This window comes from Antechinus flavipes, chromosome 3, assembly GCF_016432865.1.
Source record: "Antechinus flavipes isolate AdamAnt ecotype Samford, QLD, Australia chromosome 3, AdamAnt_v2, whole genome shotgun sequence".
Classification (NCBI taxonomy): domain Eukaryota; kingdom Metazoa; phylum Chordata; class Mammalia; order Dasyuromorphia; family Dasyuridae; genus Antechinus; species Antechinus flavipes.
Window position 1 is genome coordinate 326,290,811 of NC_067400.1, and position 18,770 is coordinate 326,309,580.

General features: G+C 37.4%; 1 protein-coding gene across 4 annotated transcripts in view; it reads left to right on the forward strand.

The window, feature by feature from the left end:
* Positions 1-18,770, forward strand: part of EPHB1 (EPH receptor B1) — a 718,019-nt gene that overhangs the window by 275,036 nt on the left and 424,213 nt on the right. For all 4 annotated transcript variants that reach the window (XM_051985594.1, XM_051985595.1, XM_051985593.1 and 1 more), the window contains exon 3: positions 3,513-4,194. In XM_051985594.1, the coding sequence (XP_051841554.1) occupies positions 3,513-4,194 (682 nt within the window). The remainder of the gene's footprint in view (positions 1-3,512; positions 4,195-18,770) is intronic.

Below are 18,770 nucleotides of genomic sequence, written 5' to 3' on the forward strand. Positions count from 1 at the left end.
TTTATAGACAAGAAAATTGAGGCAATTACAATACTTGTGTGAATGTGTGTGTGTGTGTGTGTGTGTGTGCGTGTGTGTGTGTGTGTGTGTGTGTGTCTATATATCATGAGCTTGCCCAAGATCAAAACAGCTAGTAAGTTTTTAAGGCCAGATTTGAAGACAGGTCTTCAAAAACAGGTTTTCTGGCTTCAGGTCTCATGTTCTATTTACTGATACCATTTAGTTGAAGACAAAATTCTCATGATTTCCTTCCTAGTTGTTATTTTGCTATTAATCTTTCCTTTGATGAACAAGACTGAGAAAGAAGGAGTTATGAAGGAAGAAAGGGATTTGAATCTCTTTGACAATACCTTAAGAGTTGCTTGGATGGAATCATTCCTTTTACTAATTTCTATTCCTTACTGTATCACTTAATTTTTATTTGTGTATTAAATAAACAATAAAGTTCTCCAGATTTCTCAGGTTGGAAGTTGCACCTGCCCTTCACCAAACCTGATTCTACTGATGGGGCAAATAAGACCCCTAACAAAAAGAGTCCAACAAAGACTGGGATTTTTGGTCCCTGGGTAACTCATAGGGAAGGACATTGACAGAAAGAGCTTGAATTTCTGTAAACATTCTAGAAGCCAAGCTATTTCCTGAGGCAAGCAGGAAGGAGCACTGACATGATTAATTCCTTGTAAAATTCCTTGCATTGATAAGCCCTATGGTTACTGTATCCAATCAGATTCCAACTTCTGAGGTTATTTCTCTCCTATAAAATAACTTAACTGTACTTTCCTTGCTAATTCTTTAGCCCTCTAGTCTATGCAGTAATCCCCTAATTATTTGTAGGTTCATTAGGAGCCACCTGGCTTATGGCAACTTAAGAACTTGCCCTATCTTATGGTATCTTCCCTCTGGTTAATTGTGTGTTTTGCTAGGAAACTTAGTTTTGGAGTCTTTCCCCTTGTTAATTGTTAAAACTCCCCACTGGGAGTTAGCATGTCAGATAATGACATAATAAAAAAACTTTGCCTTTTCTTAGGCCAGATTCTTTTGAGACTCTTCACAAGACTGGCCCAAGACCCCAGTATAATTTTGTGGTTGAACCCTCCCTCCCCAACGTTTGATGGACCATATTAAAAAAATATGAAGTCTGAAATATTGAGGTTCAGAGTTTCTGCATACCCATGCCCCATCATTTGATGGTCCATACAAAATCTGCTGCATCCTTTTACCCCACTAATTGGAGTTACCCTATATCCTATCACTACCATTGATCAGCATGAGAGCCTTCACTTGCTCTACCTTCCATCTAAAGAAGATATTCCTCCCTAGATACACAATATGGGATGTTGTGAGGCTGAAAGCAGATATCAGATGCAAAGCTTTTTGGAAACCTTGCAGTGTTATATATAAATGCCAGTAATTATTATATTATTATTCTATGGTCCTTGACCTTCTAGTTGTGTGATAAGTTCATTCCTTAATTCTTCTACTGCACACCTCAAGCAATGATAATAAGGCAATACAGGACTGTTTTAACCATCAGGAAAAAAATGTACATACTACACACACACTTTAATATGTATTATTAACAGTTTCTTTAATCTAGATAATCAGCAAAAGAATAAATCAGGCTGTAACTTGTAGCACTTGCTTATTTCTGAGGTATAAATGTTCACACTCAACATTTAACAATCAGGTTCTTGCCACCAATTAGAGCTGGTACCCCTAGAGTCAACATATTGGTGTCAGACTCAGTGCTTATACCTGAGACTCTAGTCTAGCCCACTGCAGCTCAGAATCTACTAATCTCAGCATTTTTTGTAGTGGGGACTACAGTCCTATCCCTGCATAAAGTGACTTAATAGGTCACTTTAAAAGGAGAAACCACCCATAAGATCCTGCATCTACCAGCATGGAACCTTTGACAACAATCATTTTTTCTAACTCACTTTCCATTAGATATTTTCTTGAAATGTGCATACTGGGTACAATTTAAGGTTGTTCATTAATCATTTCTATGAGTAGGATGGCAGTCCTCCCACAACTTGTACAGTCTACCTTCTGAAAAGAGCTATGGAGCCACAAAATCTAACTGAACCAGAACATCACTTTAAAAAAATCTTAAAGGAATTTATCCAATTCTTTAAACAGACACTGAAAAGTGGTTTGGCCACAACAGTTAAGATGGTGAACAGAAAGTGGAGTCTCATGTAAAAAATCTGAGCAGTCACCTGATTGAGATGATGAGATCCAGCTGTGGATGTGTGGGTCTGGGACTGATGTGTTATGAAAGCAGACATCAGCAGTGGAGCAGCTGAGCATATACTGGGTTAGAATAACTCCTTGTAATCTCTTTGGAAAAGAAAATTAAAAGAGGCTAAACCTGAGGAGTATATGTATGTTGGCTCTAAGGAAGGCCATCACAACTGCAAGATATATTTTGGAATGAACAATGAGAGATATTGTAGAATCTACTCCCTGAGAGACCTTTTAAAGCTGAGGGAAGTTTTCATCTGTCTGAGATGATTTAAGAATGGTTCTTCCAAAAGACAAAGAGCATGATCTGTAGCAAATTTTTATTGGGCTGCAAAATTTTTACTACCACAGTCCTTGACTTCTTTCAAAATGTAAAGTAAAATTGAAAAGTACTTAAAAATACAAAAATATTTTAAAACCCTAAAAACATAAATATAAGAAAAACTTTTAAAAACTCGAGTCATTACTTTTCCTTTTGTGATCTTCCTCCCACTCTCATATCCTTCCCTGCCCACAACTCTAGGTCCTTAGCTATCAAAAGATTCCAAAGGGTAGGTGAGTTCATGGCAAAGAATGTAGTTGTTTCACTATTCTGCAGTTTAAGTTGGGTTGGGTATGAGAAAGTGTCATAGTTTGGTTCACCATGACTATTGGGAAAATACTATGATGAGCTTTCAGAAATAATGATGTAGAAGATTTTTGAAGAAAGGAAAATCATTTTCAAAGAACTTCATCTTTTACAGCAAGATAAAAGATCCATTCATTTGCTGTTAGTTCTATTGTTTATTCATTCATTCAAAAAGCATTTTCAAATAAATATTGTGCTAAATTCTGGGAGAAATACAAAGTTTAAGCCCTAGTCCTTGCCAATCTTAGAATATTATAAATGGAAAGGACACAAATAGTTAATTAAACCATGCAATATTACATGATCATAGTATTAAGGGAATCATCATGTCATATTAGGAGAACTGGATTTTAAGAAAAACACCTGAATTTGAATTCTGATACTGTCATTAAGTGGCTGGTCCAGGTTATATTAAATATTTCTGGATCTATTTTTTTCTCTAAAATAAAACAGTTGGACTGAATGACTTTCTGAAGTCTTTTCTAATAAATATGCTCCCTTGTTCCTCTGCATTCTCTCTCCAGGTCCTCTCTAAGCTAGAATTCTATGGTCTTTTTTCCCTCTCATGATCTCTCACTATCTTTTTTCCCCTTTTTCTCTCTCAATCTCTCTTGCACTCGGCATCCATTCTGTGCAGTGGGAAGAGGTCAGTGGCTATGATGAAAACCTGAACACTATCCGTACCTACCAGGTGTGCAATGTCTTTGAGCCCAACCAGAACAACTGGCTGCTGACTACTTTCATCAATCGGCGAGGGGCCCATCGTATCTACACAGAGATGCGCTTCACAGTGAGAGACTGCAGCAGCCTCCCGAATGTTCCTGGTTCTTGCAAAGAGACCTTCAACCTCTACTACTATGAGACAGACTCAGTCATCGCCACCAAGAAGTCTGCCTTCTGGACAGAGGCTCCCTACCTCAAAGTGGACACTATTGCTGCAGATGAGAGCTTCTCCCAGGTAGATTTTGGGGGAAGGCTGATGAAGGTCAACACAGAAGTGAGAAGCTTTGGGCCCCTCACTCGGAATGGATTTTACCTCGCTTTTCAAGATTATGGGGCTTGTATGTCTCTCCTTTCTGTCAGAGTCTTTTTCAAGAAGTGCCCCAGCATCGTGCAGAATTTTGCTATTTTTCCAGAGACCATGACTGGGGCTGAAAGCACATCCCTGGTGATTGCCCGGGGAACGTGCATCCCCAATGCAGAGGAAGTGGATGTCCCTATTAAACTGTATTGCAACGGGGATGGAGAGTGGATGGTACCAATTGGGAGATGCACCTGCAAAGCTGGCTATGAACCTGAAAACAATGTAGTATGCAAGGGTGAGTCTGACTTGAGTCTCTCTAAGTAATTTTGGGATTTTGTTTCTTGCCCAGGTAAGGGTAGTGATGTCTTCCTGTTGTTTACCTACCACTCAAAATAAGGCAGAAACAAAGTATATGGGAAGCTGAATATCATGAAAGTTTCTGACAATCCTCTCTCTACATCCAAGCTATTCCTATCATTAGGGATTGTTTTATATAATTAACTCTTGATTATCCATGCGAAAGAGAAAGAGAAGGTGGATAGCTAATCCCAAAAATGTGTGTATGTATATGTATTTGTATATACATATATATGGAGAAAGAGAGAGAGAGAGAGAGAGAGAGAGAGAGAGAGAGAGAGAGAGAGAGAGAGACATGGCTTCAAGTTTTACCTCTAATACAAACTAGCTGAGTGATCTGGGTAAGTCACTTAACTTGTCAATACTTGAGGGGATACAAGACTAAAATTTGCAAAGTCAATGTTGATGTGCGTTTGTAAAGGAATTTCTTCATGGGGTTCTCCCTACATTGATGAAATCATAGGGCTATTTTTTTTAAAGAATTATCATATACATATTTTATATGAGGTTTTAATATACCATGTGACCTTTGGAGACATACATTCAGCCAGACATGCTCATACCACTCTCCCAGTCTACATCTGTTACAGTCCCCTCACTCTAGATCAGGGGTGGAGAAGTCCAACTCCTGCCAAGACGACCACAGGTGACGATGAGCTGAAAGCTAGGTACAACCTTTCATTACTTGAGTTTATAAGCTGATAATTTTATATGGCCTTAAAATGTTGTTATAAATATATAAATGGCCCTTGGCAGGAAAAACAAAAAGATTCCCCACCCCTGATCTAGATAATGGCAGACTTCTAGTGTCATGGGCAAATGCTGCCTCTTTACCTTGATAAATCTATGGTCTCATTACTATGGGTACTTCCTCCACCAGGGAAGATCATCACTGATCCCACACTTCTTGTCCTTTATGATCCTTGTTTCTGCTCAACTATAAATTCTCTATAAAGCTGAGGTCTTAATCTTTTGTGTATGTCACATGAAAATATATAAAACAGTCTGGTGAAACCTATTGATACCTGCTCAGAAAAAAAATTATTATTAAGTACACAAAATAAAACATACATGATTATGAAGAAAACCAAATTTATTGAAAGGCATTCATTGAAATTTTAAGAAAACAAGTTCATGAACCTCAGGTGAAGAACCTCTAACTATTAGGAATCTCTCTAACATAATAGAAGTTCTGGATTCTGTGCAGTGTTTGAATTGTCCATCTGTTATAATTTATATATGACCTTTGTATATATGAGCAGGTTGTTCATGGATAATTGAGAGGAAGCTGCCTTTGAATGGAGTTTAAACATGATCCAGCCAGTTTCTTAATAACAGTAGATGCCCTAAAACTAGTACCAAAAGCCCTTGGCTCATTAATTCAAAGCCATAGTGCTTGATTTTCTCCAAAAGTTCTATGTCAGTTCCTGGGGCCAGATTATTGAAAGAAAGTTTTGTTTTTCCTAAAATTTAAACCAAAAAAAATATGAATGGCTTAGACAAAATGAAGCAAGTGCTATGTATTGTCTCAAATTCCATCTCTGAAAGATATACAGGATGAAAAATTGACTTATGAGTACTAAAAAGCCAATTTCAGTGCATGGATATAGCTAAGACATTTTCCCCTAAGCAACTTCATTCACTAGTCTATTGACACATTACTACAAATGGGGGAAAAAGTGGACTAATTCTGTTTGTCCTGTGGCTAAAAGTATTAGAGGTATGGATGGAGATTCCATAGATTCTCTGGACTGATACTTTCTCCAAAGGCATGTCCAGGAAATGCTAGAAAATCAGCACTGGGAGAGGTAGAGAGGTTGGAAGGGGACAGAACTGATTAGGAAGTTAGCTTATATCCCTTTAAAAAGCCATATATTTCTGACACACAAGTTTTCTGGTTTATTCAATGGTAAGATACTCAGTGCGGAACTCATACACTGTCACCCCCCAAAAGAATCCCTTATGTTTTCACCTTGTTTATTGTTGCTGAGGATTTAATTGCATCGGTGTACTGTGTACCTAAGTTACTTTTGTTGACATTTTTTCCCTCATTGGATCAGGGAGGATCCATTCCCTTTCTTTTTTCCTTCTCCCCCACTCATGTGTTGTCAGCACAGCTGAAGTCCACAGGCCAGCTCTTGTGTTCCTTGTTTATTTTGCACAAACACAGGGCTTCCAGCCCTGGAATAATAAGGGGTGTCAGTTTAGTTATTCTATGGATGAGACTAATTGGCTGGGCTGGGGCAGCTTATGTATCCTGAGTCTCAGAGAAAATTGAGTGTGGCTTTTGTGTTACTATTGAATTTCCTGGTTATAGATATGAACGATGCATGAGCTCAAAATAGAGTATGTGTATCTAAGCTGGGATGGGTGGGTGGTAGTGGTGGTGGAGATGCTCCAAGTCAAATCACCAATCAATGCAGACTTTTTTAACTGGCCCAATTTGGTATCATAACGCTTCCCTTTGTTCCCCTGGGGTTCTGGGTGGGACAGATTCAAGCCCTCCTTTGTGGTATGTCAAAGCTGAGGTTGGAGCTGGGTCTGGAATACTCAGCACAGCCAGGCTGATCTCTTAAAGGACCAGAGCAGGTGCAGCAGCTGCCACACAGACTTTTAAAAGCAATGTTTGTGATTTTTCCAGCTTCAAAGACCTACACAGGGCTGCACTGGCTGGCTGGGCCTTTCATTTTTCTCATTATTTCCTGAGCAAAACGGCAGGAACCAGATCAAGCATTGATTGGTTCTGATTTAATTGGGATTCTGGGAACAGGGCTCTATTTCTTTTAGCTAATTGGAACTTTTCTCTCTTTTGGGTTCTGCTGTCCGAGCTGCTGGCTTGTTACCTCCTGACAAAATTCTCAGAGGGTTTATGCTTACAAATATGTAAATTTTGTTGCTGATCCACTCCACCTCCCTTACCTATGAGTTTAGATATTCCTTGTCTAGGCTATGTGACTGCAGGCCAAATTATCTTTCTTTTACAATTTGTGGCAAAAATTGTTGGAGATAGAAGTGAGATGCAGTCAAAAATACAGAAACCTTCCTGATTTGCCACTTCAAAGACCCAGTAACTCAATGTTTCCATAGTATTTCTCTCTTTTTAAAGCTTTCTACATGTCTTTTGTCTTTTACACATCAGCTATTTACCAATACACTATCCCATGGAGCCCTTTTATAACAAAGAAAAATAGTTTCAGAAACCAAGCAACAAAGCAGCCACATGTGACAATATATGCAGCATTCTGCTCACATAGTTACCCACCTCCTTACCAAGAGGAGGGAACGTGTTTCATCAACTGTTCTCTGGAGCCAATTCTAGTCCCTGAATTAATCTAAGTTTGGCTATTCAATGAGATTTCTTGATACTGAATCTGCAGCAGCAAGTGAGATTGGGGCAGAATCTAATTCCCTCATCAAGCATAGCTACCCTTAGCCACCCATATTAACCCACTGTTTTTCTGAGACCTCCAAGGAGTTCTGCATATGGTAGATTATCTTTTCTTTTCCCAAGAAATATGATATTAAATTAAGGAAAAGGCAGATATTGTTCTTTTCCTCACCTTACTTTTGACTTTCTTTTTGTCCACAGTGCTTAGCACAGTTGGCTAATAAATGACTGGTACATAAGTAAATGGTTGGCACATAAATGAATAAATGAAGCATTTCCTGATGATTCATTCCTATGCTTACTATGTACAAAGTAAGTATGATGCTAAGATCTGCAGATACAAACGGAAAAGCAAGACAGTCTCTGCTCTGAGGGAGCTCATATTCTAATGGAAAAGAGAACACAAATGGAAGGTTTCAGCTGCAAGTCAGATGGAAAGATCCCATTGTCCTTAAGCAGCAAAGCAGATGGTGCTGTCTCTTCTTTAATATCATTTCCACTGATTCACATCGTTTCTGATGTTGAATCATTTGAGAGTCAAATGGCAAAAACTTTAGTGAGGCTGGCTTGCCCACTCTGTGGGTGGCTGGTGACCCCTTCTCCTCAAAACTTGCTTCCCCTGATTGGAATAAAAAACAAGACTGATGGTCTGGGGAGGACAAGGTGGATGGATGAGCTCCCAGTTCCAGGGCCCCTCTCCCTCTCCATTTGTGGCAGTTGGTTAGCAGTTATTGCTAGTGGTGATGATGGGAACCTGTTGCTCTCAGGCCCTAATCTCATAGAGATCACTATAGCAACAAGCACATCAGTGTATCCTAGTAACCACCCCATCTAACTTAGACATACTGTAGAACTCAGACAATAAGAAAGTAGAGCAACAGGATGCAGAATAGGACACTGGATTGCAAATCTTAATAAATCTTTCCCCCAACACAGTGCCTGTGCAGTCCCCTTTTTTCCTGTCCTTGTGTGAACCTATGCTAATTATAATACCATTATCATATATTAATCCATCCAAAGTGGGATTTTCTGTTTGCATTCTAGGTAACTGCATACATAGTTCTGCTAAGATTTTTGGACCTCCTGATGTTAGCAAACTCCTCCTATAACCTCAAAATTTACATATCTTTTAATATAATCAGCACCATATACTCTATAAAAATCCTTGTCTTGCTTTGCTGGGCTGCCAGCTCCTTCAGGAAACGTGTTCCACCCACTGAGTATGTAAATCTCATGTCCTTAGGTTTGGAGATGGCCAGAGTCCTGTATTCTTTCAGAGGCCACATTGAGACACAGACCCCATATCTCAATAGTGATGAAGATGGTTGATCTTTTTCTGAAATGATTTCTCATAGTAAATGCATAACAAATCCTGATCGACTTACAGATACATAAGGGTAGTCAAACTACTCCCAGCTGGCCACTCAATTATTCCATGACTGCTATGAAGGTAAGAAGTAGTGCTATATGACTCAATATTATGCAATGGAAAGAGATTGGGTTTGGAGTCAGAAAAATTGGATTCAAATCCTTGTTCTGCCTTTTACGGCTTTGAGCGAGTCATTTAATATTTCTGAGTCTCAGTTTTCTCATTTATAAAATGTGGGGCTAGAGGTTGAAGGGTAGGCTAAATGAGCTCTGAGACCCATCCATTTCTAAATTTACATATTTAATTTATAAATACAACTATAGTTATTATATAGTACATACTTGTTATTTATAAATATTATATTGTATATTATATTATAAAAAGAAATATGTTTATATATTTACACTCCTAATTTTGTGTTCCCTAACTTAGGTCTCTCATGTACCCAGCCTCAATTTTAATATGTGTGACAAAGTGAAGATAATGTGACAGAATGTATAGAGTGCTGGAATTAGAATGAGGAAGACCTGAGTTCAAATCCAGTCTCTGACATCTAAAAGCTGTGTGATCTTAGGACATTCTCAGAGCTGCAGTTTTATCATCTGTAAATAAAAGGGTTTCCCTCTAAGGTCTCTTGAAGCTCCATATTTAAAATCCTGTGATCCTTATGAGAAATAAGGTTCAGGATATGGGATATAAAGAAAACCCCTGTTAGGTTTCACAGTTTTTATTACCCTTTGGTCAGAGCTAGACTTGCAGCTTGGTGGGGGGATAGCTAAGGGGCTGGAGCAGAGGCTAACCTTTCCCACCGTTTCACTTTTGAGCTTGATTAGAAGGCAATCGATCACCTATTGGAGGTCTGTTCAGTATCTGTTGCAGAGAGTAGGCATGAATTTCAATGAAACAAAGACATTCCATCGAAAAGCTCTACTTTCATGATAAAGCAGCTTAAAGAGTTAATTAAACTACCTAGAAAAGTACCAGAAAAGTATGTTCCTTGTGTGACTTTGGGTTCAATGACCATAAAGGAGCCTTCCAGATTTTGACCCAATGACATCTTAAGCTATCGTGGACAATGTTAGGCTTGGAAGGACCTTAGGTGGAATGCTAGGATTGGAAGGACTTTAGACATTATCTACATTTCCCAGGAGGAAAATGAGCCGCCCCTCTTTGTCCCCCAGTTGAAATGACTTGCCTAGAGTTGGAAAGTTAGTAAAGATAATCTTGTACTTAAAGTCCCTGCTTCCCAATCCCATCTTCCTTCTACCCTATTCCATGGCTGCCCTAAGGAGTTTGTTTTTTGCTTTCAACTGTATGTTAGCTTTGGTTAGCTTGTTCCATTCACGGTTTTGTGCAATTATGCAGTGCTTTTTCTAGAGACCAACTTGGTTTTGAAAATAGGGGGCATTATAGACAAAGTTCGATTGACTATTTTGAAACATAGCTGTCTATGTCTTCCTCTTTTGAATGTTTGCACCTGGGTATCTATTTGTGAGTCTTTCTATAGGATGTAGAGAAGTAAGATCCCTTTCCACTGTAGGATTTTTTTTCCCTAATGAAAATTATTATTTTTCTTTATGGGGTGCAATATATATATATATATATATATATATATATATATATATATATACTTTCTGTTTGTGACAAATAAATCATTTCTGTGTTTTTTTTAAAATAAATTGTTGGTAGTTTAGTGTTAGCAGAGACACTTGGAGACCAATTAGCCTGCCCAGACAGCAAATACTGCCTAGAGGTTTGCCTAGAGCTGTTACTGGCAAAGGGGAAGAAGATAGAGAAAAGAAAGAGTAGGATAGGAAGAAGAAGTAGGGGAAGAGGAAGTTATGGAACTAAACTAAACCCAAAGGTTTAGTCAGTACAACATCTGCTGGGTTATGCCATGTTACTCTGTTGAGGTTCAATTCCCAACAGCCTTTCCTGCACTGTAGGAGAAGAAGCTGCATCTATACTTTGTAATAATAATTCATGTTTGTATAGCCTTTTGTGGCTTACAAAGTGCTTTTAATTGTACCAGTGCTCATTTTACAGATGAGGAAACTGAGGTTAGACCAGGGTAAGTAAGTTGAAACTTTTAGTACTCTTTTTTTGTTGTTGTTCCATCCTGATGCTTCCAAATTAGGCCTGTCCTAATGATTATGTTCTTAAGGGAATAAAAGGGAATAATATGAAAATTATGCCCAGTCTTCCAATATTTGGTACTGGGACAATAAAATCTAGACTTTTGACAGGCATTCAGACTCATAGTCTTATTGGAAAATTTGGCTCACAGATGATAGATAGAGCAAAAAGACATAGGAGCTTTGTTGGCAGAAGCAAAGTTTCATGCAGCCCAATAAATCATGCTGTACCCTAAATTTATTGCATGAGATATTCTATCATGCTGTACTTGTAAGTACAAATAGTCTACTTTACTTATGAGATATCCTTCAATAGCTTGGGTTCTAGGTCAGCTTGGGGGCTCCTTGAAGGCCAAGAAGGTTACTTTATAGAAATGCTTCCTTAGAGGGATTTTTGCAATTTCGATCCATACCCAAATAGAAAGGCTTTCTACAACATCCCCACACCAAGTTTCTGTTTAAAAATCCTTACTCAGTGAAGGGTGACTTGTCACTTCTCATGTCAGCTCATTTCTCTGTGAATTTTTATTGCGAAGAAGTCTTCTCCGTCTCCACTCTTAGGTTAGTCCTAAATATGCTTTGCTGCATGTTTCATCTATTTCTCCTGGTTTTGTCATCTGGAAAAAACTGATCCTTCTTTTACAACATATTCCTTCAAATATTGAAGATGGCTTTTCCCAAAATAATGCTGTTTCCAAGGTTGAGAAGCATTTTATACACATGCCATCTGATTGTGAGGTAAATGTCATTGCAATCTCAGTTTATAGATAAGGTGAGAGAAATTAAATAATTTTCTAGGATCACAGGCAAGTTTTGAATTCAGGTGTATGCTGCAATGGTTAGTACACCAGGGTTGGAGTCAGGAAGACTCTTCTTCCTGAGTTCCCACTGGGCCTCAGACACTAGTTGTGTGACCCTTGCCAAGTCATTTTATTTGGTTTGTCTCAGTTCTTCACATATAAAATGAGCTGGAGAAAGAAATGCCATGATTTTTGTTTGTTCTGTTTTGTTTACTCACTCTGTCTAGATAATATTTGTACTGGATGTTCTTTCAGGTCCTTTTCAATTCTAAAATTTGTGATTTTCAGACTCTAATCAACTAAATGAACACACAGTACCAAATTTAAGATTTTACCTCTATTATTTTCCTGATTTACAGTCTTTAGATGCCCTCTATGGTCTCTTATAACTGAGATTTTATGACTGCTATTTTATTTTTGCAAAACTTAAAGGCATATCAATCATTATTCATCATTATGAGGTGTGATGCTCCATGATAATACATTAAATCTGTTTCAACCAAAAGAGACAGGAAAACATAACTCCTAAATGGTAGATTATCATCAAGAAAATTGTTGTCATGAATTAAGTTAGAAAAAATGAAATTGATTCAAGAGAAAAGGATAATATATATTTATCAGGATCCCTAATAATCATATTTGGCACCATAATAGTAGTAGACCCTTTCACCAACACCAACCAAACAGGCATTGTTTCTGATATCAAGGAAAACTTTAGTTGGTGAAAAACAATAAACCCATTTGAAACAATTATAGAACAAGTAAAAGCTATATCACCAACATAAGGAATATTTGATTACATACAAGATAGTAGTTTTTAACCCTAGAGAATTTAGAAAGGTCTTTATAAAGGTCTCTTCATAAAGGGATTTGGATTGGACCTTAAAGGATGAGTAAACATTTGAATAGAGAAAAAGAAGCAGGGAAGTGTGTTTTTGGTTGAGAAAGTTCAGAAGCCAGAATGAACACTGGCATGTTGGAAATATTTTGAGGAGATTGTTCTCATTAGAATATAATTATTTCCATTTGGAAGCAATGGGATAGAGGACTACTTAGAAGTAGAGGGGAAAAGCCAGATCCTGGAGAATCATGAAAGAAAGGAAAAGGAATATGGGCTTTGTGTAATAGATAATGGAGAACCACTGTGAATTGTTGAGTCAGAGAATAACATGATGTGCATTAATAACTGTTTCTTCTAACTGAGAAAAGAAGGGTCATGGAAAACAAACAACAATAGAAATTAGTGAATGACTAAATGCAATTTTCTCCAAATGAATGGAAAATACTTTAATACAAATCTTAATTATCACTATCACTCCATAAAATGTGAGGAAGGACATTTCATATCATCCCCATTTTTATGTATGTAAACATGAGAACACAAGAAATTAAATTAATTGTTCAAGGTCACACATCAGGACTGGAAACTCAAGCCATTTAATTTCTGGTACACTAAGCTTTTCCAGTAGACTATAGACCAATTTGATTCTTTTTCAATCAAAGCAATTAATTTGCCATTGAAAAAGCTTAGATCTCAACAAAAGGTCATTAGTGAACTAACTACCCTCCACTTATTGTGTGATCCATTCATTTCTTTATTAAGACCAATGAGGTTTAAGTGGAAAACCCATTGGCAATCATTATTTTCATTAACTTCTCTCTAGAAACCTACTCACCTTTATAGTAAGCCCAGTCTTGTGGCTTCTATCTTCTTTGACCTCCACATTTCTCTCTCATTCCTACAAATGCTGATTCTCACCCGTCTCCCACTTGGGAATGTCTCAGGTAATTTTTCACCAAGATGCAAATTCTTGCCTTTGTGAAACCCAAGAGACTCTTTGAACTTGACAATTGTATAGAAGCCTTCATCAACTGAGCAGCTGAAATGAGGCACTTTATAAGCCTAAGGGAATCATCTCTGGAAATTTTTCAGTATTTGAAGGCTGAGAAAATGTGCCTAATTCAATTCCTCTTAAAGAAGAGACTCTTATTAGCTAGCTCTGTCTATTCTGGCCCTCGTCCTCTGACTGCCCTTCCTTCCTCTATCCATATACCCTACCTCTAATCCTAAAATAAAAGCTGCCGATGCTATGGGTGTTGTTAGGCCAGAGTTCCACCATGCTGACAGCCAAGTTCAGGGGGCACTTAGGGAGCTATTAATACTACCTTTAATCAGCAGTTAGCTGGTGAGTGAAAGACACAGAAATAGCATGATCTTCATCAAGGGGCATTTCAGATCCCAGAGAGATGAGTGCTGTTTGGGGGTCAAGGAAATCAGGGTTATTACCATCATGGCACAGTAAGATGAGCTACATAATAGAATTTCTCAGCAGGCTATTTCATTTAGAAACCTCCAGGATCCTATCTGTTCTAGGTACTCTCCTACTGAATTTAGTAATAGGCAATATAATCTGAAAGAGGGCTGAGTTGAACAAAATACAGTTGGCTGGATGGAATGGGCTGTGAAAGTGGGCATAAACAATAGTAAGCTCTGCTGTAAGGTATCTAATTCCAAGACGCTGACCACACGGCCTAAAATGAGAGACCACTCACTGAAGCTGAGAAGAGATAAGACTTGTGATTTTATTGAAATAAGAATCAGCTGATGAGGAAACTCCCTCAACCAAAGCACTCTGACACTTGATCAGCAATTTCTAGTCTTGGAGAGCTGCCTGGGAAGCATTGTGAGCTTAAGTGACTTGCTGAGAAGCAAAATTCAAATGGAGGTCTTCCTGGCTCTTAAGCCAACATTTTACCCACTACTCATAGTGGCTTTTTGAGAATGATATATTGAATTCAAATTCTAACTGTATTCATTTTCCTTTTTCATATAAAGAATAAAGGTCGCTGGAAGTGATGGCACATGGCTGTAATCCCAACTAGTGAGGAAACTGAGATCAACAGATATTTTGAACTCAGAAATTGAAGTATATTAAACCTTAATATTGTCAGCCCTTGGAAGCATAGAGCCATTAGGCTGCCTCAGGAGGGATTAGTTGGCTTGGGTTAGAAATAGATCAATCTAAAGTTTCTACAAAATAGTGGATATCCTATTTTTCCAGATTGGGAGAGAAAGGGATTTGTGGCATTTTTGTATTGTTTTTGTTTTGTAAAGAATGAATATAATGTCATAGTAGAATATATGCTCTTTGAGGGTAGGTGCCATTTAGTTTTTGCCTTTGAATCACCATTGACTAATAGAACATCTTGCACATAGTAGGTGTTTGATAAGTAAAAGTTGAATTGAGTGAGCTATCAACTGGACACTTAAATATGAGAGAAAATCACCTTAATTTTCATAATGTTTCTAAAACTCTTGAAGTTCTTTGCAGATGATGGCTAGAGATTAGAGACACTATAAATTTGGAAGTAAACTTTTGTATAATTGTTTTATCCATCAATATCAGACAATATTCTTTTAAAGACTTGGACACTTCAAGTTTGTGTCCTGACTTTAGCATCTAGCATACACTTACAGGCTAAATAATAATAATTATTGATAATTGTTATTGCAGATAATGACATAAGTACCCATAGAATGATTAATTTAAATGTTAAAGCTATTAGTACTGAGCTTAACAAACAGTATCATTTTAATATGAAGCAATTAAACACTTCTGAGGTATTTACTCTGTATGTGGTATTGTGCTAGGCACTAATTGAAATACAAGAATTAAATAAAATATAGTCCTTGCCTTTATAGGAGCTAAATACTGAATTGGGATGGATTTTCTTAATATACAAATGATTAAATACTATATTATATCACATAAATATATACATATGCACAGACACTATGATTTTATCAATATATTAAATTATCACTATTTGGGAAAGTTGATATGCTCTCTCTGAAACGTATTTGTATTTTTTATTGTCTGTTAAAGCGTTCCCTTAGGGTCTGGTCTGTCTGGGATATTACTTCTAGCCCAGGTTCTCATAGTCAGTATGTTCAGAGTGGAACTTTATTCTCGTCTTCCTAGTTCCAGGGCTGACTTTTAGTCTCCATGGAAAAAGTCTCAGGGAGGTTTGACCTCTCTACTATGCAGTGTTACTCATTATTTGAGATAAGAGATGCAAAGTTATTTATATTTCTCTTTATGTGAATAATGATAAAACAAAATCAAATATAGACTAAAAGGAAAGGTATAAACAAAGTATAAATAGAGATTCAAAGAAGGAGGGAAGCTAATATATCAAACTGGGAGGGGGGTCAGAAAAGATTTCATGAGGGAGGGAGCACCTGAAGTGGTCATTAAAGAAAGGGAAGGATTCTGGTAGCAGAAATACATGGAGACTCCATTTCAGGTTAGGGAAGAAAGGTAGCCCCAGAAGAAAGAAAATGTAATTTCTTTTTCTATTTGTGTGTCACTTGTTATATGTTGGAGTCATCTTTTTCTCATTAGCTCTGGGCACAGTGATAGCTAGAATGGGCAGTAAAAGAGAGCCCTTGACCTTATAGCTTTATAACTACAGTAAGTCCTCATTAACTTAGGAATAAAGATTCAGAAGGACTCCAGAAGTGGTGGGCAGAGAGACCCTAGGGTGGGCTAGATGGGAAAAACAATGAATTCTTGCTTATATATTACAGACAATATCAAGCCCCAGACTGTCTCTGTCTATATCTTGTATACTTTGCTCCCACAGGAGTTGGGAAGCCATTAAATGTGAAGCAATGAGTAGGAAAAGAGAAAACAGCAACAAAGGGGTTCAGCACAGCCTGTGATCTTAGATCTAGAAGGAACATCTAAGCCAGCAAGTTATTATATTCTCATTTTACAAATGAGGCAACTAAGGGATTGGGAAATTGAGGGACTTGCTTAAACTAACACAGGTATGTGTCAGAGCTGGAAGTTGACTCTAAACTCTTGATGGTGATGGTAATGATGATGATGATGATGATGATGATGATGATGATGATGATGATGAAAATAATGATGATGATGATTCCACTGTCCACAACACAGCCTTTCTTTACATTTAACTATGTCTTACAGTCACCATTTCCAAAGGAAAATGATTGAGGAATTATATGATGTTTAGGTCTAAGAGATGTCAGAGATCACTTATCCCAAACCCTTTCTTTACAATTGAGATTTTATGATTGAAAAACTGAAGCCCAGAAATGAGATGAATAGGCACACAGTAAGCATGTAAAAGAATCAGGTTGAGGACTCAGTCCCCCCTCAACAAGATGAATTAAAATAATTCTAAAATGAACAAGTTGTGCAATGTGATTATGGTAGAGGACTATTGTGTTGTAAGAAACGACAAGGATGTTGGTTTCAGAAAAACAAGGCAAGACCTACATGAATGATATGATGCAAAGTGAAGTGAGAACTGGGGGATCATTGTGCACAGTAACATCAATGTTGTACTGATCAACTATGAAAGACTTAGTTACTCTTACTAACACAGAAATCTAAGACAATTCTAAAGAACTCATAATTTTTTTTAAAGAAATGCTATCTACCTCCAGAGAGAGAACTGATGAATTGAGTGCAAATTGAAGTATAATTTTCTATTTCCTATTTTCTTGCTTTTTAAAAAAATATAACTAATACTAAAATATGTTTTGCATGATTTCACATGTATACTTGATCAGTTTGCTTGCCTTCTCAGTGGGTAAAGGAAAGGGTGGGATTGAGGGAAAGAATTCAGAACTCAAAATTTTAAAAGAGAAGACTGTTAAAATTAATTAATTCAAATGTTTAAAAAAAGATATACAGAACACCAACATTTCCTTGCAGTGTCTTAAATACCTTCTCTCATAGCATACTTCATAACATACTCTGCTGTGATCCCTTTGAATATATAGATTAAGCTGTCCTCTGATACTATTTCTAATCTGTTCCATTAAAGAAAAACCTTTTAATTCTAATATTAACCCTGGTGCTCAGAAAAAATAGCTCTCTTGGAACAAGCACAGTTAAAATAATAGCTAGCATGTTTATCACTCTTTAAGGCCTGCAAAATGCTTTACATATATTATTGTATTTGATCCTCTTAATAACACCATGAAGTAGAAGCTATTATTATCCCCACTTTATACATAAGGAAATGGAGGTTGAGAGAGGCTAAACAATTTGCCCAGCTGTGTGACCAGTTAGTATCTAAGACAGAATTGAGAATTTTGGATTTTTTGGCTATAAGTCCAGTTCTCTATCCCTTAGGTTGTATCTCATGCCTGAAACCTGCTTTCAAGCCCAGAATTTAATATCTTGTGACTTTACAAGACTACTGGCTACTTTTAAGGAATTAATTAGTAGACATATGAACCTTTTATTCTGTTCCTTAAGATGTGGGGGACTGATTCTCCATATTTCTTTGTTAACCTGGTCAAGCCTCCCTGAGACATTTTCCACGGTGGCCAAAAGAAATGTAAAAATGTAAAAAATGACTACAGAACACTCTTCAGATTACAGAAGACCCCTAGAAGAAAGATCACAAATGGACTATTGTACCCAGTCTGCAAGAACCATATTAGTCGACCTTTTCCTTTTTAATGGTTCCTTTTATCTATCTAAACTCCATTGGAGTGTTCAGCTAATTTCTGAAGGATTGATTGTCATCAGTCAACAAGCATTTATTAGGTGCTTGCTGTGTGCCTGGTGAAAACAGTTAGGTGGCACAGTGGATACACTGCTTTGATTTGCACTTAAGAGTTCATTAGTTCTCTCTCTGGAGATAGATAGCATTTTTACCTGATGAGTCCTTTGCAACTGCCTTAGATTATTGTGTTGGTTAGAGAAGCCAACATCATCCAATGATCATGGCTGATCATTACAAGCCTGGAGTCATCTTCCTGAGTTCAAATTTGGG